The sequence below is a fragment of the Aspergillus niger genome (assembly GCF_000002855.4).
Source record: "Aspergillus niger supercontig An03".
Taxonomy (NCBI): domain Eukaryota; kingdom Fungi; phylum Ascomycota; class Eurotiomycetes; order Eurotiales; family Aspergillaceae; genus Aspergillus; species Aspergillus niger.
Window position 1 is genome coordinate 456,368 of NT_166520.1, and position 23,081 is coordinate 479,448.

The 23,081-nt window shown below is 48.5% G+C and overlaps 12 protein-coding genes and 2 non-coding genes across 14 annotated transcripts; 9 read left to right on the forward strand and 5 right to left on the reverse strand.

Moving 5' to 3' along the window:
* Nucleotides 1-77: 77 nt before the first annotated feature.
* Nucleotides 78-2,962, forward strand: An03g02380 (uncharacterized protein; the record flags this gene model as incomplete). Its single annotated transcript, XM_059746964.1, has 3 exons — nucleotides 78-1,080; nucleotides 1,137-1,405; nucleotides 1,478-2,962. The coding sequence occupies 3 exons, from the start codon at nucleotides 78-80 to the stop codon at nucleotides 2,960-2,962; spliced, it is 2,757 nt and encodes a 918-aa protein (XP_059600267.1).
* A 340-nt stretch (nucleotides 2,963-3,302) lies between these two features.
* Nucleotides 3,303-4,233, forward strand: An03g02390 (hypothetical protein; the record flags this gene model as incomplete). The annotated part of the gene is made up of 4 exons (XM_059746965.1): nucleotides 3,303-3,404; nucleotides 3,529-3,587; nucleotides 3,679-3,861; nucleotides 4,116-4,233. 4 exons carry the CDS (start codon nucleotides 3,303-3,305, stop codon nucleotides 4,231-4,233), a joined length of 462 nt encoding a protein of 153 aa, XP_059600268.1.
* Nucleotides 4,234-4,654: 421 nt separating this feature from the next.
* On the forward strand, nucleotides 4,655-5,225 carry An03g02400 (uncharacterized protein; the record flags this gene model as incomplete). The annotated part of the gene is made up of 3 exons (XM_001390100.3): nucleotides 4,655-4,925; nucleotides 5,005-5,078; nucleotides 5,175-5,225. 3 exons carry the CDS (start codon nucleotides 4,655-4,657, stop codon nucleotides 5,223-5,225), a joined length of 396 nt encoding a protein of 131 aa, XP_001390137.1.
* Nucleotides 5,226-6,481: 1,256 nt separating this feature from the next.
* An03g02410 (hypothetical protein) lies at nucleotides 6,482-7,092 on the reverse strand (the record flags this gene model as incomplete). Its single annotated transcript, XM_059746966.1, has 2 exons — nucleotides 6,482-6,694; nucleotides 7,027-7,092. 2 exons carry the CDS (start codon nucleotides 7,090-7,092, stop codon nucleotides 6,482-6,484), a joined length of 279 nt encoding a protein of 92 aa, XP_059600269.1.
* A 283-nt stretch (nucleotides 7,093-7,375) lies between these two features.
* Nucleotides 7,376-8,998, forward strand: An03g02420 (hypothetical protein; the record flags this gene model as incomplete). The annotated part of the gene is given in 6 exon segments (XM_059746967.1): nucleotides 7,376-7,491; nucleotides 7,579-7,668; nucleotides 7,688-7,785; nucleotides 8,019-8,132; nucleotides 8,505-8,618; nucleotides 8,712-8,998. 6 exon segments carry the CDS (start codon nucleotides 7,376-7,378, stop codon nucleotides 8,996-8,998), a joined length of 819 nt encoding a protein of 272 aa, XP_059600270.1.
* A 180-nt stretch (nucleotides 8,999-9,178) lies between these two features.
* An03g02430 (uncharacterized protein) lies at nucleotides 9,179-10,686 on the forward strand (the record flags this gene model as incomplete). The annotated part of the gene is made up of 2 exons (XM_059746968.1): nucleotides 9,179-9,743; nucleotides 9,785-10,686. 2 exons carry the CDS (start codon nucleotides 9,179-9,181, stop codon nucleotides 10,684-10,686), a joined length of 1,467 nt encoding a protein of 488 aa, XP_059600271.1.
* Nucleotides 10,687-12,323: 1,637 nt separating this feature from the next.
* Nucleotides 12,324-12,411, forward strand: tRNA-Leu (TAG). The gene has a single exon. It is a non-coding gene; the product is annotated as a tRNA-Leu (tRNA).
* A 329-nt stretch (nucleotides 12,412-12,740) lies between these two features.
* An03g02450 (hypothetical protein) lies at nucleotides 12,741-13,510 on the reverse strand (the record flags this gene model as incomplete). Its single annotated transcript, XM_059746969.1, has 3 exons — nucleotides 12,741-12,917; nucleotides 12,983-13,121; nucleotides 13,275-13,510. 3 exons carry the CDS (start codon nucleotides 13,508-13,510, stop codon nucleotides 12,741-12,743), a joined length of 552 nt encoding a protein of 183 aa, XP_059600272.1.
* A 688-nt stretch (nucleotides 13,511-14,198) lies between these two features.
* An03g02460 (hypothetical protein) lies at nucleotides 14,199-14,549 on the forward strand (the record flags this gene model as incomplete). The annotated part of the gene is made up of 1 exon (XM_059746970.1): nucleotides 14,199-14,549. One exon carries the CDS (start codon nucleotides 14,199-14,201, stop codon nucleotides 14,547-14,549), a length of 351 nt encoding a protein of 116 aa, XP_059600273.1.
* Nucleotides 14,550-14,901: 352 nt separating this feature from the next.
* Nucleotides 14,902-14,973, forward strand: tRNA-Arg (ACG). The gene has a single exon. It is a non-coding gene; the product is annotated as a tRNA-Arg (tRNA).
* A 339-nt stretch (nucleotides 14,974-15,312) lies between these two features.
* On the reverse strand, nucleotides 15,313-16,329 carry An03g02480 (uncharacterized protein; the record flags this gene model as incomplete). The annotated part of the gene is made up of 1 exon (XM_001390106.3): nucleotides 15,313-16,329. One exon carries the CDS (start codon nucleotides 16,327-16,329, stop codon nucleotides 15,313-15,315), a length of 1,017 nt encoding a protein of 338 aa, XP_001390143.1.
* A 965-nt stretch (nucleotides 16,330-17,294) lies between these two features.
* An03g02490 (uncharacterized protein) lies at nucleotides 17,295-18,273 on the forward strand (the record flags this gene model as incomplete). The annotated part of the gene is made up of 4 exons (XM_001390107.1): nucleotides 17,295-17,362; nucleotides 17,435-17,555; nucleotides 17,608-17,736; nucleotides 17,803-18,273. The coding sequence occupies 4 exons, from the start codon at nucleotides 17,295-17,297 to the stop codon at nucleotides 18,271-18,273; spliced, it is 789 nt and encodes a 262-aa protein (XP_001390144.1).
* Nucleotides 18,274-18,501: 228 nt separating this feature from the next.
* An03g02500 (uncharacterized protein) lies at nucleotides 18,502-20,108 on the reverse strand (the record flags this gene model as incomplete). The annotated part of the gene is made up of 10 exons (XM_059746971.1): nucleotides 18,502-18,653; nucleotides 18,714-18,841; nucleotides 18,935-18,957; nucleotides 19,031-19,037; nucleotides 19,196-19,307; nucleotides 19,337-19,389; nucleotides 19,442-19,481; nucleotides 19,523-19,604; nucleotides 19,660-19,920; nucleotides 20,067-20,108. 10 exons carry the CDS (start codon nucleotides 20,106-20,108, stop codon nucleotides 18,502-18,504), a joined length of 900 nt encoding a protein of 299 aa, XP_059600274.1.
* Nucleotides 20,109-21,130: 1,022 nt separating this feature from the next.
* An03g02510 (uncharacterized protein) lies at nucleotides 21,131-22,791 on the reverse strand (the record flags this gene model as incomplete). Its single annotated transcript, XM_001390109.1, has 2 exons — nucleotides 21,131-21,733; nucleotides 21,793-22,791. The coding sequence occupies 2 exons, from the start codon at nucleotides 22,789-22,791 to the stop codon at nucleotides 21,131-21,133; spliced, it is 1,602 nt and encodes a 533-aa protein (XP_001390146.1).
* Between the last annotated feature and the right edge of the window lie 290 nt (nucleotides 22,792-23,081).

The following is a 23,081-nucleotide window of genomic DNA, read 5'->3' on the forward strand; positions in this document are numbered from 1 at the left end:
TGGCACTGTCTCTTCCTTTATAGTAGCAGAAGGCGAAAGTTCGACTGCGCTTTGCTAGCAGCCATCATTGAGACAAGATGACTGACAATTGCATCAGGCCATCCAAAAGGCCAGGCTATGGCACTCTGGGTCGCCCAATCAACCTTTACGCAAATTACTTCCAGTTGACCTTCCAGCCTAATCTCCAATTGCACCGATATGAAGTGCGCGTTTCACGATCAGAGCCAGATGCGGCCGTGATTGTGAGCAGACAAGTAGTGACCCAGGTGATACTCCAGCTCCTCAAGACGGAGCTTGTGCAGTTCCAGGAAAGCATTGCCTCCGATGGCTACCAGAACCTCATCTCAAGTCGCATTCTACCTTGCTGTGAAAGTCCCTATATTGTGATGTATCAGCACGATTGCTATCATGTCACGCTACTTCCAGCTGGTATTCTTCAGTTTCCCAAGATCTATCAAATGCTCAAGGGTGATACAAGGAACCAAGGGCCGCCGCTGACCGAGGCACATATTCATGCGTTGAATATCATTCTGGGACATCAACCCAAGTTCTCACCACACATCAGATCTGCCGGCACTGGGACTTATCTCAACCTCGACTCGCGGCTCAGCCTGGGTTCAGGGCTACATGTTCTCCGTGGACTATTCATGGTCGCTCGTGAAGCGCAGGGCCGGTTATTTGTCAACGCAGCCCCCAAAGTTGCAATCTGCTATGATGACTGCCCGCTCGACAAAATCATCCTGATGCATATGCGCCAAAACGGACCTGACATGAATAAGATAGTTGCACTGCTTCGGAATATCCGCGTTCAGCTTACGCACCTCGGCATGCGTAAACGTGCAGGAAAATTCACGCTGAGACTAAAGACAGTAGCGGGATTGGCAGCACCAGGAGATGGTTGCAGCCTGACATACCCCCCTAAGGTGCCATGTCTCGGGGCAGGAGCTAAGGAAGTCCAGTTCTTTCGCGAACCACACTCACAGGGCCACGAGGTAGGAGATGGAAATGCTTGGGGAAGTCGGAAAAGAAAGCGACCTACGCTTGAAGGGTATATCACTGTTTTCGAATACTTTCGGTCAGGTAAGTCTATAATTTGCGCCCTTACTAGCCTCAATGCTGACCCATCTATCACCTAGTCTATAACATTACTGTTAACGATCCATGGCTTCCCGTTGTCAACGTCGGGAGCCCCTCGAACCCTTCCTACTTGCCTGCTCAGGTCTGTCGAGTGATTCCTGGTCAGTCCGTGGCTGCATCTATAGCTGCCTCTCAGTCTCGTCAAGGCAACTGTATCGATACAGCTCGTCGCGGGATCAGAAGCACTTCAGCTTCTCACATCGCTTCCATAGAAACAGAGCTCTCAGATATCTTGGGCATGTCTCGCCCCAATAGAGGAGCGAACTTGGTAAGTGAAAGAATTGAATGACCTGAAAAGCTTTAGACCAGGACTAATTAAACTTTTCTTGTGTATACTCAGACTTCATTCGGGATTACCGTTGCACAGAATATGGCGAGAGTGTCTGGTCGCATTTTGGACTCCCCGGCTTTAGAATATCGTCAGGGACAGCGAGCTTCCGTACGCGCTGGAAGCTGGAATCTACGTGGGATGAAATTTGCCGGGAGCACGTCAGTCTCCCAGTGGACTTATTTATGGCTTGCAACTACCGGTCGTTCCCATGGTATAGGTCCAGAAAAGACCCTCTTAGAGGCCGCTCTACAGAAATTTTGCGCTCATCTAAAGTCACTCGGTATCAGTGTTCCTGAACCCCGTCGGCCGGGGTTCAATGTCAGTGTGACTGATACTGCTTTACGACGGGAAAATGATGCCGACAAGCTAGCCCATGCTCTCGCTGCCATTGGCGAGTCTTCGATGTCATTCTTATTGATTATTCTTCCACAAGCTGCAGAAGGCCTTTACAGCAGGATCAAGTTTCTTTGCGATGTCCAATTTGGAATAAGGAACGTGTGCGTGGTAGCGGACAAATTTCTTCGATCAAATGATCAGTTCCTGTCTAATGTGGCTCTGAAGCTCAACCTAAAGCTTGGAGGGGTTAATCAAAAGCTGCTTACTCGAAGCCTTGACATGATAAGCGAGGGCAAAACAATGGTAATTGGGGTTGACGTAACACATCCAAATTCAGGGAACCTTCCAGCACGGGCTCCCAGCGTGGCCGCAATGGTAGCCTCTGTGGATCGTTACTTGGCGCAATGGCCAGCGGAGATATGCACTCAACCTGCTCGTCAGGAGCTGGTCACGCAGCTTGGTGTGCTTCTCACCTCAAGGCTGCATGCATGGCAGAGGTGGAACCATGGCAAGCTCCCTGAGAGTGTTCTGCTCTACCGTGATGGCGTTTCAGATACACAATACGGGAGTGTCCTCAGCGTGGAGCTCCCTCAGCTACGCAATGCATGCAAAGACTTATACGGTAGCTTGGGTCTTAATGAGCCTCGAATCACCATTGTTATTGTGGGGAAGCGACACCACACCCGATTTTTCACGCCCACGAGGACAAATCAGCGCAATGGCCGGTCGTCTCACGACACTAATCCTCCCAACGGCACCATCGTTGATCACGGCCCAGCCAGTAGCGGCAAGGTCTGGGACTTCTACTTACAGTCTCATACTGCCAGTCGAGGAGTCGCTCGCCCTGCACACTATGTTGTGCTTCTCGATGAAATCTTTCAATCCTCTCCCAACGATCCGCAGGCTAGAGCCTCGCCTAATCCGGTCAATGCCATCCAAGCCTTGACCCACAATATATGCTACGTTTCTGGTCGCGCAACAAGGGCATCCAGCATCTGCCCACCTGTGTTCTACGCCGATCTTGCGTGCTTCCGTGCGCGGTTCTACGTAGAGGAGCTGCTTCGCCGATCCTCCCGGGACTCTGGGTACGGGCTATCTCCAGATCAGTTGCAACTATCCTTGCATGCGAATGTGAGGGATACCATGTTCTACATTTGAGCGCGTGGGCCACGTACCCGTAGATTCGTGCAGTGGCCTTCCGGGCAGTGGAGGTATGGGAATGGTGAATAAGCCCAAGAGTTAATAGAATGCCATTTCTACTGTAACGTTACCAAGCTGTAAATTTCGTGTTACCGTTATTACCGTATGGTGTAAGCCGGCCGTTCTCCTTCGGCCGAGTATGGAACGTGTCAGTTTCAAATCGAGGGAAGGGATGGGGCCCTCCCAACAATGACAGCAGCAAATTCGAACCTTGTGCAAACGTCAACTTAGATGACTCATTAACGATGAGGTAGACCTCAAATATAGTAAATATTTTCAATGCTCTTAGTCTAAAGCAATGAAGATGAACTTCTCAGGGAGGGTTTGGGAAGCAATACTGTGGGCAAAAAACGTAAAACTCTATATTCCAGGACCGCCAAGGTTCCTATTGGCTGGATCGGTCCGTCTAAAGTTTCCCCAAGCCCAAGGTCATTCTTATTGGTCAGGTCTCCCTTCCATCCGAAATAGGCAACTGCCAAAATACCCCCCCGGGTCTATCAGACTCTGCCAGTTAGGGCTTACAGGTGCGTCCCCCCTTGAGAGCCAGAGGAGGTCATAGTCCCAGCCCCACAAGAATCTCGATGTCAAGATTGTCTGTGCTCATGATGTCTCTGCTGTCATGGCTCGCTAGATCCTATCTCAAATACTTGGCCCCATTGCATGCCTGCCTGCAGTTACCACCCCCTTCGAACCCTTCTCTTCGGTAAGGCCAAACTAATAGATCGCCACTGTGGCTCAGAATTTACTACCGTGCGTGTGCAGCACAAGAAATGGGCTGGTGTAGGGTCGGCACGTTTACGAAATCAAGTCAAAGTCTTAGCTACCCTTCCTACCGCCATCGGAGTACTCTACTCCACGTTGGTTTGGTTTGCGCTACGTACGGGAGACAGTATGCATACCTTTGTTGCTTAATTTTGTCCTGCCTCTTCAAATTTAGCACAGAAATGAATGCAAGACAACGCCCAACTATCACTTTTGTTCTCACATCTCCGCGGGATGAGGCTAAGATTGACTATCCATTCCATCTTCCATACTCGTGAGAGAATAGCCACCACTACTTAGCCTGAATAGACCTACAACAGGATGTCTCAAGTTTAGATTTAGTCTAGAGGCCTAGAGACATTCAGGAGACCTTGCCATCCATACCTGAGTCACTCCGTTCCTGCGTTTACTCGAACGCTCCACTATTCATCCCTGGAGTCTTCGTCACCAGAATCAAGTTCTCTTAGAGTACGGAGAAAGAATGAAGCCTCCCTCAATCCAGGAGTCCCCGTTTTCGGTCGAGGAGCTACTATCGCACCCAGCAACGAAGACCCCTTGTAACATGTCTCCACCAGAGTCGAACGAAGCAGACGGGTTTTCTCCAAGCGAAGGAGGTATGGAATGGAAGTCTAGGTTCTCCCTGGAGAGGAGAAGGGAAAGAAGGCAGACCACACCTCAGGAACGTTGCATTGTTGGATCGACCTCTCCTGCTCGAAACCTTTGACCGAAAAGATCTCGAAGACCCATCTTGACGGTTATAAAAGGGTCCCAGAACCCCGGTCAAGTCAGTCTCTCATCCATCCAACAAGCATTCATCACTTCGAACCATCACATCAAGCCTTCCTCACAATCCTCTTTGGAATCCCATCCTTGAATCATCAAGCCAAAATGCAGTTCACTCTCACCAACGTTCTTGCCCTCACCCTCGCGGTCGCCACCGGCGTCTCTGCTGGCGCTGTCTCTGACTCCCAAGCCATTAAGACCCAGACTGAGGGCAAGTGCGATATTGGCAACGTCTCGTGCTGCAACCCAACCAACGAGGACAAGACTGATGGCTTCCTCAACAACCTGCTCGAGTGGGGTGTTATCGGCAGTCTGGTCAACGGTCAGGGATCCGCTTGCGCTCCGATCAGCCTCATTGATGAGCTTGGAATTCTGGGTATGATTGATCCTCTACATACAGTTTTGACCTTAGCTTTGGAAGATGTATCACTGACATTGATGAAATCATGAAACAGCCCTCGTCAAGGATACCCCTGATGGACCGGTCTGCGAAAATGTCATTGCTTGCTGCCCTGGTCAGGGTGCTCAGGTACGTCTGCCTTCTATTTTCCCTTCCAACTTCATAGATTCTGTCCTTTTCTGTTTCAAATAGATCCTTAATAACTAACATGACTATTTTTTACAGTGTGTCGCCATCGGTGACGGCTCTGGCTCCGGCTCCGGCTACAGCGACTAAGCGGGCCCACGTCCCTTGTCTACAATACGGTTTCAGTCTCGGTGACTGACGTGCTCGGCTGAGGAATAAGATGAAACAAACTCGACTTTCAGATCTTGCTCTTTTCCGAGAAAAGTGTCTTGTTGGACTGGACCGGTCTCTATTGGACCCCATTGTTGTTTAGATAAAGATTGCTTTAGATTAGTTTATAGTGCGACTTCTTATGAGAGGTCGTCACTTTAGTTTAGTCTCTCAATTCATGTGCTTTTAGTATCATTTGTTTGCTGAGCCTATCTGTGTTGATTGAAATCATATTTCAGAGAGTATTTGTAGTAAATGATCTTTCGCCTTGTTTGTTTGGAAACTGTTCTAGTAGCTTTCATTTAGACTACTACGACTGAGTACCGACATTTATGGCAATAGTAATGGCATTGAGCAATTGCTAGTACATCACCTACAAGAGGTTCTTCTTTGATTGCAGGCAAGTGTCAGATGGAAACTTACCCAAGTAAAGACACTCTACATATGTGTGTCTATATCAGTAGTACCACTAGTAATTGGTAGACGGTATTGATCAACTCTATTTCCGACTCAACTACTACTACTAGCCACATTGCTACTACTGGCATTTATTCATGTTTGTTCTTAGCCGGTGCGAGAAACTATAGAGTACGTGATATTACCTCTTCTTTGTCTAGCTAGATATAATTATGTCTCGTGTATAGGAATAGAGGAAGAAGATCATATTCCTGATGAGAAAATATATTATCTCAACTAACTACTGATAGAGACCTCATTTATCATATCGCACGACCACACATCATATCAACCAGTGAACTTAAGCTTAGCCATAAACAGACCAAATCAATAACAGCCAGGCAGATCTCTTCGTGAATGTGTGGTTATTGGCATTAGACTGCTCAGTTTCTGTATGCCTGATGTGTCGATATATGAGTCCAAGTAGTCTTCGGGGTAGCGACATAGAGAGATATAAACTGCCTATTAAACGCTTGGTTCTTGATTAAAAGACTCTACAGCAGCACGCTTCGCGGCGCTTCACCAATTAAAAGCTTCATTCGATGACCTTTAGATGTTTGGGGCCTGAGGCTTTCATACTCCGCATCACGTGATATACAGGAACTTCCGTATGATATGCCTAAGGCTGCGAAAAGGGCGTTGTGGGGATATGATGTTGTAGTTCGTCGAAGGAGATCTCTTCGAATGTTGTGGAAAGTACTTAATAAATTTTATTATGAATTCGTATACATCATGCTTTCTTAGAAGCTCTCAGAAAGCTCTTCCGGCTGCCCTGTGAGGCGAAGTGTGGCAAAGAGTGGCGTAAGCGGATGGTGGGGTGTGGAGGCCTGACCGGTGGTGATGTGGATGCCGTGTCTTTCAACAAGAAAATCCACCGACGTACTTTGTTTCATAAGTACTGAATCGTCCATCCGCTTGTGGTTCGGCTTCTCATTAGTCTCACACTCCACCGCCTTTTGCGTTCTGCCAGGTTTTGTTTACCATCAAAGCTACGTGCTTAGGCCGATTGACCATCCCTATCACCCAACTGTTTGTACTTGAAACATTTTGTCAAGGAAACGATAAAGGTAACAAAGGGAGGACATAGAGGGCGCTGCGCGGGGGCAATTGTACAAAGTACGAAATAGGAATATTCTGCGATATCAAAAGTATTGGGCTGGCAGAACTCCCAGATGCACCGAAAACGCTGGCGCTCTTTTGGCACAGTGCCCAATTAGGAATATTTTGCGATATTAGTGGACCGTCAGAACTCTTCTGACTGATAACAATACTAATAAGCTCTAACGAGCTCATAGACAACGTCAATGTGGCAGCATAAATGCGACATACTGGCCTTGTCATTGCTTGCCATTGCCACCGTTAAAACAAAAGTCCCCGATTAAAAAATATCTTTACAGTTCTATGAATTATCAGTGCTAGAATTATTGGATTTGCTGTACTTCAAAAGTGGGAATACAACTTGGCTACCTAGGGTTGCTGAGAGCCCCAGAAGACATTGAACCCGAAAGCCCATCATATCGCTTTTCCCTCTACTGTAAGTTATCTATATCAGGGAACTACGATAGTAGGCAGTCTTACCCATTGCATTACTTCTGCAGGGCAAATGTATGAGGTTGTCCAACAATATAAATGAAATGCCGCAAGACTTATCGGTTGAGGACCTTGAGATGTGGACAAACACTATAAGCAGCCTTCATAAGCACAATCATTACCCTCACAACGACAGACAGGCTGCTTGTCATCTGCTGAGGTATGTGATTGGCTGGAGATGATCAAAGACGTCTTCTGTTGTCAATTGTGATTGATAATATTTCCAATTCAGTTTGTGTATTTGTAGGTTGTGGTGGGTCTCGAAGATCTCTATGATAAGAACCAGAGTTGGGACTATCGTGGACACCCCACGTTTCCGCAATGACTTGCCCCTTGGGTGTGGGCTTAGTTTACAGCGCCGACGGGGTTAGGGGAAACTCCGTGGGGTTGAAGTCGGCCGATACTATTAGGGGTATCGACCCCATAGCTTCTTGTCAATTACTCCTTCAAGTAGGTGGGCAAAAGAATCAGAGTTTTCTATTAATAATTAGGGGTAGTCACCTGACACTCTTCAATTGAATTTCGGAGTTTTAATAAGGTTAGATGCCTGGGGATGCCTGATTCAAGGAGCTTCGTAAAATCTCTTCCCAAGAATCAATTATAATCTGGACGGAAAAGTCGGGAATAGGTTGAGCTGTATCTCTCGGTTTATTTTTCACCGCAGACTTTGTACTTTGTACACCTCAGAGAAGGAGATGGATTTTCAGGCTCACCGAGAGCCATTGAGACACCGACCAGATCCTCGAAGGGCCAGACCAGGGCAGAATAGCCAGAACAGCCCGATCAGCCAGCTCATGGAGGGTCGGGGAATTAAAGGGGTCAGGTGATGCAGTCAGGTGGCACATGTTCGGTATCAAAAGGGGCAGGTGAGATATGAAGTATCAGAAAATCTCCAAAGAATAAAAAGAAATCTCTGATGGCCACCCGCACTAAAAGCTGACCCCGGACAAAGTACGTTATGCATCTCTCGACTGGTCGGGATTGGACTGGTCAGGGGCTGAGAATCCTGGAGGCATCCCGCGGCTGCCGACCGATCACCTGACGGTCTAGAATTGTTCGGCTTCGCGGCCTTTGATTTTACTTGATACATACTGTAGGTTCTAGATAGATAGTATAGTAAGTAGCTAGCTTGTCCGGGAGTACAAGTAGACTTGCTTTAATTTAAATGTGCAGGGATTAAGGTTCGTCCGAAGGGCGTGTCCGGTGATGCCGGCAGCCCGCGTGTGCGGCGCGACCGAAAGAAGCTGATCTGCGTTGGCTCACCTGCATTTGCATTCTATCTACTACGTATTGTTCAATGTTGCTACTGTGTCTTCTCTTTCCCTCCTTTCCCCCCTCCCCCACGCACCGACACATTTGAATTTTTCTATTATTCTGGAGCTTCACCGGAATTCCCGCCACCGCGGTTCATCTTCCAATGGGTCGGAATGGAGCCAATTGTCCGTCGACTCCTCCCTCCTTCTTTGTGCTCCAACTGGGGCCCCCGATCCACCATGGATCCAGTCCGCGGCTTGCTTGGACAGCACCGGTCCGAAAAAGCAAGGCTACCGGTCCATAATCCATCTATTCGAGGCTATTGGAAGTTTACAACGCCACCGCATGATGTAATACTATTCCCGGCAGACTCGGCGGCGATCAGAGCGATCGGCGGTCAAAACCGGCGGTGACCCTGCGAAGCTCCAAGCTCTCCTTCAACATTTTGTTTCTCATTCCCCAGGCTGCTTTGAAATACTTCCCCTACTCTCCCTCCCTTTTTTACCCTCTTCTTCTTCTTCTTCCTCTTCTCCTCCTTCTTCTTCTTCCTCTTCTCCTCCTCCTCTCCTTCCTCCTTCATCCTCCCATACACAATGGGTCCTCTCAAGCTTAACACCGCGAATTTGTCGCAAATCGTGGCGGCAGGTGCCGGCCGCGTTAAGGTCCCGACCTACCGGCGCGGCCCTGCCCTCAAGGAGGGAATTGTCCACGTCGGTGTGGGCGGTTTCCATCGTGCGCACCTGGCCGTCTACGTTGACCAGCTGATGCAGAATCACGGCGTGACAGACTACGCTATCTGCGGTGTTGGTCTTCAGCCCTTCGATTCCGCCATGCGCGATGCCCTGAGTTCCCAGGACAATCTCTACACCGTCATTGAACGTTCGGCCAAGGGCAGCTTTGCCAACGTCATTGGCAGCATCAATTCCTACCTCTTTGCTCCTGATGATCGCGAAGCCGTCATTGCTAAGATGGCGCACCCGGATACCCGCATCGTGTCTCTCACCATCACTGAGAGCGGTTACTACTACAATGAGAACACTCACGAGCTCCAGAGTGAGCACCCGGACATTCAATTCGACCTGGACCCCGCCAACGAAAAGACCCCCCGTACTACCTTCGGTTTCCTCTACGCTGCCCTCGCCCGCCGTCACCAGCAAGGTCTCATGCCCTTCACCGTCATGTCGTGCGATAACATGCAGAAGAATGGTTCCATCACCCGTCACATGCTCGAGTCTTTCGCCCGTCTCCGCACCCCGAAGTCGCTCAATGGATTACTGATAAAGGTGCTTTCCCCAACGCTATGGTCGACCGTATCACTCCTCAGACGTCTCCCGCCGATAAGGAGTCCCTCGCAAACACTATGGGTATTGAGGACTCCTGGCCTGTCGTCACGGAACCGTTCATGCAGTGGGTCATTGAAGATCAGTTCTCCGACGGTCGCCCGCCCTTCGAGAAGGTCGGCGTCCAAGTCGTCAAGGACGTGCACGCGGTCGAAGAGTTCGAGAAGCACAAGCTCCGTCTCCTTAACGGCAGTCACTCCGCTATTGGATACCCCGGTCAGATGGCAGGCTTCAACTACGTCCACGAGGTCTTGGAAAATCCGGACTTCAACAAGTTCGTCTGGCAGATGATGCAGGAAGAGGTCAAGCCGTCCTTGCCTGAGATCCCTGGTGTCGATATCGATCAGTACTGCAAGACCCTCATGGAACGTTTCTCCAACCCTACCATCATGGACCAGCTGCCCCGTATCTGTCTCAACGCGTCCGGCAAGATCCCCCAGTTCATCATGCCCTCGATTGCCGAGGCCATCTGGGTGAAGGGCCCTCTCCGCCGTCTGTGCTTCGTCGCTGCTGCTTGGTTCCGCTACATCAATGGTGTTGATGACCAGGGTAACACTTTCACTGTCGATGACCCCATGCGTGAGGAGCTTCAGGCCAAGGCCCGTGCTGGTGGTACTAAGCCTTCCGAGCTGCTGAGCATCACGAGTTTGTTCGGTGACGATTTGCGTAACGACAAGCGATTCATGCAGGAGATAACCAACGCTATGGAGGACATTGCTCGGGACGGCATCTTGAAGACGCTTCCCAAGTACATTGATTAATCGCTTTTGATTGAAGCGGTGTAATTTACCTCTTTGTCGGTATTGGATTTCTACGATTAGGGAATGTTTGGGACTGCAAGCGATATTCATACTTTTTTGGTTTACATGCGTCATGCGGGTGCGGTTTTACAAAAAGGGATGTTAAAGGATAGATAATGATAGATTGATTGATCTAATGCTATGTTTTGGAATCCGGGCCATGTCATAAACTGACAGGCTTAAGGTCATGGTACTCACTTTCCTTTATTCTCATTTTACTCCCTTGAGCTGATGAATACTCTTAAAAACATAATCCTCCGTAGACTAAGCCCTACTATGGCGATGTATACCATCCAGGCGACTTCGTCGTCCGAGCCACTCAAGGAATGCTAGTAGTAGCAACGTGTACTCCGGAGCTCTCAAGCAATGAATTCCCGACCGACCATCTACTTTCCGTTCCCAACCACCACCAACAATTTCAGCACAAACCATACGCCACAGTAAGTAGAGTGCTAACTAACGCCGTTACCATGTCCATCAGCTAGGACCAAAGCTCTGGAATAGAATAATTCATCCTCAGCTCTTGACCGCCCAAGCTCAGATAATTCTTGGTATCAGTCACATGGTCGGTCGCCACCACCACCCTTATGCAAGATGACCTGCACCCTTTTGTCTTTATCGTCTGCATAACAATCCTCCGGCACTGAGAACACGTAACCAATCCAAATCATCACTGCTTGGCTTGACGTATGTATGTGCGATACATCTGACACGCCAGAGTGCACCGACAGATTGAAGAAAACTTAGCTATGACATGCTGCAGCAAGCAGCAGTAAGCAACAGATAGCTCAACAGATACTACACATTACTATAACTTAAATCTAATTAACTGATTCAAGGCCACGTATCCCTCAATCCGACTGACTCGCCAACAGCCAGTCAGCCAACCCCTTCCATCCCTTGATTAATAGTGATGGATATAGCATTAGAAATAGAGTAAAATAAGCCCTTCCGAGATTGCCGAGGATTTAGCATAGCACACCAAAACTACCGCAGAACATTGACCTATCGACCAGCGTAAAAGACGCTCAGTTTGTTTCCTGGATTGAGAGTTATTCAGTTGAGCCTCTTTCTACTTGACCATACATCAATCATTGACATAGCTAATTCCAACACAATACTTCCACTCATTACCGTAATGCTCAAGGGTAAGCAGCCGGAACAGAGGCTAATAAAGTCACCAGAAATGTATTAGTACGAGCGTAAGCATTGACGGAAGTATATGTTTGAATCTGTGGCCACGCAAATTCCGCAAGTCATTCGGATCAAGCAAGCCAAGTCCCACCCCAGACTGCATCCCTCATAGTATGCTGGAGAGAAGGCCATCTAGTGACTGCGCTAGCATTCACCTCTCCAGTAAACTAAGAACCAATCCCTTCTTGTCGCAAGACCCGCGGCTCCGTAGTTAATAACCAGTGAATACTAGCATTAAGTTCGATACGCCGTGCCGTGTCCCACTAATTACATACTTTACCAGCCCTTTACTCCGCCGCAATGCCGCTTTTCCTGTCCATGAAGCCTAAAATCAGCTCGCTTTTCGCTGCAGAAAAACATTCCTGTGGTCATATTCTGCTTGATGCCCACCAAATGATAAGAACGGCAAGGTGGCCGAGTGGTTATGGCGTTGGTTTTAGGAATATAAATCACCAATTCGAAAGAGCGTGGGTTCGAATCCCATCCTTGTCATTCCTTTTTTGTTAGTATCCAGTATGTATTTTACCCCCAAAATGCATTCACTCTCCTATCTTTAGCGTTTAATAGCCTTCTTTGCTTTACTTTCACACTTTTTTTTAGGCTACATACATAGTCTTCACTGAGTATGTAAACGGCGGGGCACTCTGGAGAGACGGCGGGGATGGAACAAAACCGCTTAGCATGATTCCGGTGGAGGTATATTGTCTTTGTGTGATCTCCCACGGGAGGACATCTAACATACACCCGTAAAATAAATTTATATTTGCTTATGAAAGGTATGTACGGCAGACAGGGGGTCCGTGCTGTGCACCATACTTCTTTCAGGCTATATCACATGATGCATCACAGCCATTGAACATAAATGCATAAATGACACAGACCAGCAGCTCTAGTCGCTTATACAGTGCCAGTAATTTGTAGATATATTCAGTCGTATCTAGATGTAGTCGCAGTTCTGTCCACCATGTGTCAAATTCTCTAGCAACATCTGGAAATGACTTCAACAAGTAAGCCACTATATCCGTCGTATTAACCCGATAATTGTTAACTGACTTACACTTACTTTATCATCTTCAGACTTGTTCGGTATTTTTCTAGAAAACATAGAGCGGACCCGTCCACGCCCGTATCGACTGGCATCATATGACCCTCTGGGGGGTTGGCGTCCGGGACCAGAAGCAGCGGGGAAGAGGTCATCCCAGCTTTCCGCTTGTAGTAGGGTGTAACAATGAAGTCATTCACATTGAAAGCGACGACGATCAATGGGATGGCAACGGCTGCTGACGAGCCAACTGCATCCAGTGAGAACATATCCAAACAACGCAAGTGGGAAAGGCTAAGAAGACATAACATACAGATCAAAGGAAAGATCCACCAGCTCTGAAACTGCGGACGGCCCGAAGGCCCGTGAGTAAATTGGGCGATATCGAGCGCAAAGATGGAAGAGAGAAATGTAAGTGGAAGCTAAAAAAATTAAAAAAATCCCAATATCAGACTTTGCTTGTGACGGGGGCGAGGTGCACTCACGAATACAATGGTCACAATGGTGAAGACCATCGTGGTATGGTCTGTTGTCGTCCAAATGTGGCATACTGGCTTGCAGTGTAGTATTCTTTCTTGAGGTCCAAAAAAAAAAAAAAAAAAAAAAAAAAAAAAAAAAAAGGGGTTCTGAATTCTTGTGTCAGTATTTCTTCAGCCATAAGCCAGGAGAAACTAACAGAAGCTTGAGCGGACTTTGCGTCGTTCATCATAACTCGCAGCTCAGATTGGACTACACTTGGTTCATGAGGATGCGGATACTTGAACGGGTAGGGGGGTTTCTTGTTTTTGGGTGGAAACGCCTGGCTCCACACAGATTCCTGATAATTCGAGATGTCTTTGAGAATACCAAACTCATCATGGATTTCTTGATCTTATACAGATGATCAAACACTTTGCTGAAATCCTGTTCAGGTAGTTTTGAAATTGATTCAGGTTGACGGTAGCCATCTCCACACCCTTCACACCGGAGCCAGAATTGAATCTTAGCCGACGTACATTTCCATCAACCCAGTGGATAAAAACTGTATATTGTCTAACTCTTGAGATGCAAACAAACATAAGGGTGAATTTGCTCAACGCTACAGCAAATGTCTTCTGGCTTGGGAATATTGCCTTGTTTTCTCAATCGGTGAGTATATCCTGCCTCATGGGCTAATATCAGCTATGGATTCAGACGGATTGGGTTGTTCTAATTATCAAGGCTATGCAGCACTGGGACAGGATGGAAACTCGGCTCAATGGGAACAAACTTTAGACGGTTCTCTCTGAAGGTATACCTGCAATATGAGTATGTATCCTGGAAGAACATGGAACAGCGTCATCGACCTATAGCTTCTCTGGGGGGGAAAGCAAGCAAGCAGATCTTACGCTGTAGACTGCCTATGATCCTGAAAATCCAAAGGGAAAAAGATTTAGGCTGGTTGATGCGAGCTAAATACGAGGTAGTCCCTTTGAAGATCCTTCATCTGATAAGTATCGGGGCTATATTCCAGGTTATCTCAGTCGAAACCGACACAAAGGAGCCCAGCGGTGTCAAGGACAGTTGCAGGCCGGTTGGTCGCAGACGTTATTTCCTGACAACGATGTGAAGCATTCAATATCGTCAAAATTTCGATAGCATCCATAGTAGTAGCATGACATAGTTGAGCCGCGAGGTCTTAACCTAACTAGTTGTTAGTAATATAAATATAGACAGATGGTAATCGCGCAATGAGTGTTCATTTTGATATTCATGATGAACACACTTAGCGCATACTCATAGCTGTAGGAACCCATTTAAGTGTTTATTATATCGGTCGGAACTTTGTCTCGAGCTTACCAGCTACTTGCTACCTTGCCTAATGTACTTTGACAGACAGAACATACCAATGCTTGTAGGAGCAAGTGCAGAAATATTGGCCCCTGGGTTATTAAGCAAAATAAAAAGACTACCTTCAACAAGGCCTGCTGGCCCAATGGTAAGGCGCTTGACTACGGATCAAGAGATTGCAGGTTCGAGTCCTGCGTAGGTCACTTCTTTTTGTCTTTTTTTTCGTCCTCCCGCTCCCTACCAGGAGCGGTTGATGTGCATGTTACCTTAATTGTAATTGCGCATTGTTAACTAGTTTGCGTGGAGTACACATCTTCGACCACACCTAGCATGTAGTATTCATACCATGCTCCAAACCATGAGTGGATTGTGACTTCCATCCAACCCAGCCTACTTCCACCTACACCGACTACAGCTCCTTAGTTGGTCTAATGCGCCAACCTACGCTGCAAGATCTCAGATCAACAAAAGGGCATAATTAGCATTAAGTGGAATTGGTCACCATTAGTATACAAACAAACCAGTCCTAATCAAACACACAATTACACCACCCCCCGCATAATCCCCGGCTGAATCTGCTCCAAAATATCACTCAACTCCTCCCATACTCTCTTCTGCGTCCTCCTCCCCTCCTCACTCGTCACAAATGACGATAATTCCCGCGGACACACCACTCCATTCGACATATACTGGCCATGACTTTCCCTCCCCGCCGCCGCAGCCGTCACCAACGTCCTGCTCCCCACTTCCGCCGTCCTCCCCAACAACCGCAACATAATCCTAACCACCACATTATCCATCTCCCTGGCTAATTGCGACCGACAAAGCCCCGGATTCAGACAATTGACCACAATATCATCATCCCCAATTCGATCCGCCAACTCCCTCGTTAATAGCACATCCAATAACTTTGACGTGCGGTACCGCTCTGCCATCGTTTTATAGTACCGTTCCGGCTCATCCAGCGCCTCAAACACACCCACCCCTTTCTCTGCGGGCGCATTCCTCTCGGGAAACTTGGTAAATGCATGGACTTCACTTGCTACTATCGACAACACAGGGATGTGCCCTTCTTCCCCCATCTGTTGACACAGCCTCCTCGTCTCCCTCAACTTCGGCACCAGTAGCACAGCCAACAAAAACGTCGAAATCACATTGACCGTGATCATGCGCTCGTGGCCCTCTGCCTTGGAGCACTGAAACGTCGCGAGACCCGCGTTGCAGAGAAGAACATCGAGACGGTCGAGCGTAGTGATTGCGCGGGTAGCGAAGGCGCGGACGGAGTCGTAGGAGGCCAGATCTAAGGGCCAGACCTCAACGGTTTGAGGGTCGCAATCGGGCTGGGCATTGAGGATCTCGGCACGGGCGGACTCGCCGGCGGAGAGGTTGCGGACGGCGAGGATGAGCTTGCCGATGGGGCCGGACGCGATGTGATGGGCTGCTGCTAGGCCGAGACCGGTGTTGGCGCCCGTTATGATGACGGTACGGTTGTGGAAGGGGAAGGGGGCGGGGGGGAGAGAGGGAGTGACGAAGAGTTGGTTGTAGAGGATTGTCGCCATTGTAAGTTGTTGTTTTGATGTGATGGTTACTGATGATTTAATTGGGCCAGGGGTCAATGGTATAAATAGTAGATCTATTCGCAATACTACGGAATCTGGGAGATGAGAGTAAACATGTAAACTCTTCTCATGACCAGTACTGCCGGATATATCGGGTCTATGGATAATAGAGTTTGGGAGAGAGTGCGGTGATAAGCCGGGTTTAAGCTTCAGCAGGTCTTTGCACACGTGGTGATGTCAAAGGTGGGGCGGAATTCCTCAGAATCAAGCATCATCTTTGTGAGTCCATGTTATACCTCATAGGCTTAAACAGGTAGAAGATTGTATTTAGTCTCGTTTGATACGAGATCAGATGAGCTTGCACCAGGCACCCGTGTTCTCCATCCGTCACGGGCCACCATGACTCACCCGCATAGACACGCGGCCAGCTGTGTGCCTAGTGATTTTACAAATTTAGCTAAGCAAATGACATGGATGAGTTATTGAGCCTCAGACTGGGCCCTTTCATTGCCAGTCCAATATCTTTCTCATTTCAAATAACATAGTTATCCAACCTGCCACTTGTGGTTACCTCAGCAATTATTTGACGATGTTGAATAGCCCAGCCAACATAAATTCACAGTTTGCTACGTGTAGAAGAGTTTGAATATTAGGAACACCACAAAGAACTTTTCTGGTCACTGTTATTGTTTCACGACAATAAATGGCTTCGGGGTCAACTACCCCGTTGCGGTCGGAGTTGATGCGATCGGTTAGCCGAGGACCGTAACCGGCGGGGCAGAGAACACCGAGCTCTTAAGCGGACAACTGAATTTCTATCGAAATGAACTTCAACCTTCTTTCATACTGATCCCGATTGAAGTCTACGTTGAACATATCCTAGTAAAGGTACGTATGCCTGCTGTAGCCTGAAGCTCCCCAAGAGGATTCATATTTTAACCACCACGCTCAGGATCATCTCCAATATGCCCTTCGAAACCGCCATCACCTCCACCTTCCGGGGCTCTTCCACGGCCCTTGGTTTCTGGCTCACGTATGCTCATCCACATCAACTCTTCTTAGCTCTTAAGTCCATGAAAAACTCTATCTAACTGAATGAATACAGCCTCCCTAGTGCCGCTGTCGCCAAGACCATCCTGCACGGCCAACCCCCCAGCCCAGGCCGATTCAGCTGGGTCCTAGTAGACGCCGAGCACGGTTTAATATCCGACCGCCATTACTATGAGGTTAGTAGATCTGCCATTTATCCAAATTCATGCCATGACTGACCAATATTAGCTCTTCAATGCCATCGCATCCGAGAACGTAAGCCCGATTGTCCGGGTCCCCTGCGCAGAGGAATGGATGATCAAACGGGCGCTGGACGCCGGTGCTCACGGAGTCATGACCCCCATGTGCCATTCAGAAGTGCGTACCCAGATCTTCTTATTCACATACTTCCAAAAATGTATTAAGTCTAATAATTTAAACCAGATCGAAGCGGCCAAAATCGTCCAATGGACCAAATACCCACCCCTCGGCACACGAGGCTACGGCCCCATGTTCGCGCCGCACGCATTCCCCGGCGTCGCGCCCGGTGAAGAGTATGACGAAGGCTCGCAAACAGGCACGATTGTAGTTGTGCAGATTGAGTCGAAGGCTGGTGTCGAGAATGTAGAGAAGATCGCAGCTGTTGAAGGCGTCGATGTCCTGTTCATCGGACCCTTTGATTTGGCGAAGCAGATGGGTGTTACGAGGGGCGGGGAGGAGCATGAAGCGGCTATTCAGCGAATTTTGAAGGCTGCGCATGCAGCGGGTAAGAAGGCCGCTATCTTCTGTACGGATGGTAAGGATTCCCGCGTGCGTGCGGAGCAGGGATTTGATATGATTTCGGTGATTACGGATGTCGGGGTTTTTAGGGCGGGAATGTTGAATGAGTTGAAGAGCGTTACGGAGGGGCGGTAGATGGTATCTCCTAATGATAGAAATAAATTTTGACTATGAGGTTTGAGTGGGGATACCTAATCAACGCATTATGGCTTTTCTATATGACCCCTATCTCATTATTGTGTCGGACTTTGGCGGTTTTGGGTGGTAGCTGTAGCTAAGGCCTTGGGCACAAGCTAATCTACCACACGTATGTGTCCTCTGGCATGTGTATTCCATCATTGATCGATGCGCTCTTGGCGGGGATTAGCATCCAATGACGGCTAAATTAGAAGGCAGAAGACGTACCATTGCTCTACCACCATCGACCAATAGATATCCTCCGTTCATGTAACCTCCGGCCTTGGAACTCAGCATCAGACACGGTCCAACTATCTCTTCGGGATACCCAGGGCGTCCTGTGATATGTGTTAGCGTGTTAGGACTGTATATGGAAGTCGTCCGGGTGAATCACGTACCAGCAGGAGCCCGCTTAGCGGCGCTTTCTGCGAAAGGGTTGAGGTTATCCGTGTTATTGGTAGTATCGGCGAACGTCATTTCACTAGGAAAGATTCCAGGGCAGATACAGTTGACGCGGACTTTCATCCTAATGAAGATATCAGCGAGCGTGAGAGAGACTCACAATCATCATAGTCCCATATCCATAACCGTGGCGGAGTGACAGGGAAAAGATACATACGGGGCAAATCTGCCCGCCAGAAGCTTTGACAAGTGGAGGGCTTTTAGGAATGGTTAGTTGACATTAGAGGTACTAATGGCTGGCAACTAAACGTACCAGCAGCCTGTGGTTCATGTTAGCAACCTGACCTTGGCTTACTGCTAGATGTCGAGACCACTTACTTTCGAAGTAGCGTAAGTCATTGCACCAATAGCCCTGTTTAGCAGATCAATACCCCACTTCTAGCTATCTTTGCAGCAAAATGAGTACCGGAGTAGTTACCTCTGAATAACAATGCCAGCCAACGAAGCAATCACGACCACGCTAGGGTCGGAAGACTTTCGCAGCAGCGGGAGAAATCCCACGGCGGTAAAATAGACACCACTGATGTTGACTACCCGTATGGTCCATTAGCTATCTTACCGAAAATGTACAAAGAGCACCGCATACCATCGTTTGTCGAGGTGAAGGAATCGCTTTGACATATCAGTATTACGTATTGACCAAAGTAGATTATCTGAGACATACTTATCGACACTCTCCCACAAGCCCTTCTCAGTAGAGTCGGCTATTCATCTATCAGCGCACAATGCAGCCACCAAAGCTCACGACAAATCCTACGATCAGTGGGATCCCAAGGAGGATAGTCGGTTGTCCCTTGCAAACCAGCATTACAAATAAGCACGTCGACCTGAGACACTAGTTAGCAGATCCTTCCATCCTTATCAAATCCATCATTTTCATACATGATCCTCTCTCTGCTTGATTTGCTCAAAGAGCTGAGCACAGCCGTCCTTGGTGCTCACATCACCCTTGATCCTATAATGATGTGACGTCAGTCTGAGGATTACCCGGATGGGAAGAACGACTAACGGAATCACTTGTCCACCAAGTGCAGCTCTTCCACGCAGTTCTTCTGCAGCCTTCTCGAGGACTTCAACACGACGTCCCGTGATGTATACTTTGGCACCATTGGTAGAAAACCCTTCTGCGATGGCTGCAATCGGCTCAAAAATTAGATTCGTAATTGCTGAATGGCGGAGAGTTTAGCTTGCCTTTGCCGAGTCCGGTGCCTCCGCCGGTGATCACGACAATATGCACATTTGTTAGGCATGGTACTAGCATGGTTGGATTGAGTAGTCAGTACACGTACCTTGTCCTTGACGCCGAAGAGGTTGGAAAGCTGGAGAGACATGGTTTCGCTGGTTTATCACTTGTGTTGATTAAGGAATAGCTGTGAAGAGAACTAGGTAGCCTCGGAAGGGTTTATTGCGTTTATGTTGATGAGAGATGACCGGGATAGATGGATAGGAGATGACTTGAACTGTCAAGACAGGTGACGACGATCGCGTGGTGAGGTTGCATTAACCGCGGGCTAGATAAGCGCCGGAGTTCAGCCGAGGCGCACACCGGACAATTATGAACAAGGTATACTTTTAGAATACCGACCTGTCGACCACATCTAATGTCTAGTCTCGAAGTGACAGTTTACAGCGTTGAATCGCAGATTTATATCGCTCTTCATGCATACCCAACCATTTCGCATGGTGATATGTGACTTGTGGTATACAGACGGACAGACTGACTGCGTGAAGGATGAAGGTCCCTCCACATAACTGCATCGCAGTACAGGCTGTGACAGGTCCAAGGCGAATTATACAGAAGAGATGGGGGAATATTGTTGACGAGCTGGGCATAACGTTATGCGCCTGTCATCGAAGGAATGGTAAGCGATGGGCGCTATCTACTTCCTAGAGGATATGAGGATTTGGCTGGGAATTGGGGGTTTGCTATGGAAAGTGTAAAGCGCGAAAGTTGGACAACTAATATTACTAGTGATGAAGGGCTAGCCTAGCGAATTTCGGAGCCACCGTCAGATCATTGAATATCGATACTTTCCCCGAGTTCTGTCTGTCAAAACCCATGCAATTCCTAGCAGAGGAGATTTAATTGACTTGACTGGCCATTGCGGCCACCTCCTGGGATAACTGCGTTGGGCGGTGGATCCATGGACCGATAAAAGTGGTTAGTAACGCAAGCTCGAGTGAGCTGTAACAAACCAAGCACTAATATTTCCCATAGTAGATAAACCCTTAGTAGTGTAACATAGTGGTAGTCCTTGCATCGAGCATAGATATCCGCTGTATTCGGTTTTGGAACGTAAATTGAGCCGTGAGTATATCAAAGTCGTTATCTCTCATACATCGTAACTGATATTTACAAGAAAATGGAATAGGCCGTAACCAGGGTGAACAGAAAGATCAAACCCTGCATATCAGTCCCACCCTTTACCGACAAACCGGCCGCCGACTCAGCAGTATGATTGGCAGACCCATTGACAGCTGTGGGTTCATCACCCAGCCCCAATGGCAAACCCTGATAACTAAACGTTAAATTCTGCGGAATGGATGTGTTGTAACACTGGCCATTCGCGATGTCTAGATTCGTCAAGTCATCGGGATGCAAGAAGAACATGTAGTTTGACTGATTGAGCTTCTTAAACCCAGAGGTATCGTATGGGAATTTGTCCCCTGAGTCGGTGGCGCTGGTGTTCCGGAGAAAAATACATTGCACTTGACCAGGGAAGTCGGTCGCCATTTCAGGATAGTCACGCATGACGTCGCTGTTGCTGGTGTCGGCGATGAGGATGAACTTGCGCTGCGGAAAGGTCTCGAAGACCTTTTGCAGGAGGAATTTCCGGATCGACAAGGTGGCGGAAACGTCGCTAAAGTTGAGGGGACGGGTGTCGAAAGATCCACCGGGGTAGTTGTCGTAGATGAATTGCATGTAGTTCCTGGTGACTTGTTCGGGGGTCGTCGTCTGTAGTGTAGTGGTGAGTATGCAGCAACAATGCAATCAGGGACATCTAGCAGACTTACTAGGTAGTGAAAGTGCAGGTTGGGGAGACTGATCGACCAGTTGCGATAGATGTCCGGCATATTCTCCCACGGCCTGAAGGGGCGCGCAAATGAGTTGAGTAAACCTTGCTCTGGTTCATAGATTTTGGTGACGCGTAGGATATCATCGATGTCCGAAACGACAGTGAGCCCGGTCGGAGGTACGAGATAGGCAGTACTGTTTCCTATTGTCGCGCCCTCCACATGGACGTTAAGCCGTTGTATCGCCGAAGTTTCATTACCTGCCGTCAAGCCATTGCTGCTAATCGGTACGAAAGTGTCAAAATCGCCTTCAACTGTAGTGTTGTAGGGCAGAGTGAGGTCTTGGGTGCCGCCAGTGGTATTAGAGGATCCACCGCCGCCTGACTGTCCGCTGGATCCCTGACTCGGTGCAGGCTCCAGGTGGATTGTGTTTACGGCGACGTGAGCTTGCTGGACCACTAATATTTCCGCTGTTAAATTCCGAGCCTGTTTCTGCTCGGATTCGGAAAGGTCGGAGATGCTTGTATTGCCGAGGAAAACATCAGCCAAATCATTGAGGTCGGAGATGGAGGTGTTGGGCTGCTTGTAGACGTTTCCGTGGAAGCGAACGTTCCAGCCAGAGCTAGTCCAGTTGGCATATGGGTCGATATTCAAGACATTGGTGGGCAAGGCTGCCAACTCAGCGCTGTTCAAGCCCAAGGAGCTCACCACTGCATCCCCAGTAGGGAAACCCTGGAAGTAGTTGGGCACACCCGATGCGACCCAGGAGGGTAGGTCGGATCCAAGGCCAGAAAGGATGCTGTTAATATCAGAATCGACGTCACTCAGAATGTTTCGACCAGCGACTCGAGAAGGTCGATGTTGAACCGGCGAAGGGGTGATGATGGGCTCGGGCGGAGCGACATTGTTGACGAAGGCCGTGGGCGCCGGGATTGCGGAGACAATCGAAAGAAGAGCAGCCTGGAGTAAGGCCTGACGGGCAAAGCTTACCCCACTCATTTTGACACTTAACGTGGTAAGGATAGACCTTTATTTTGCGGCAGGAACCAGCATAACAAGGCTGTCTTCTATGGTTAAATATCAAACGGAACACCCACCGACGTCATAGCCGTGCCGTGCCGATCGCTGGAACTGCAGGGCCACGCAGGCAATTCATCCATTGGGTCTGGACGGCAAGACCCTGACCCGCAGTTAATTAAAATACGCCAAGTGACAAACCAGATCCCTGGATCAGGGACAGGTCAGGGTCTACATGCGTCATGGTCTCGGAGACATACCTCCACCATATG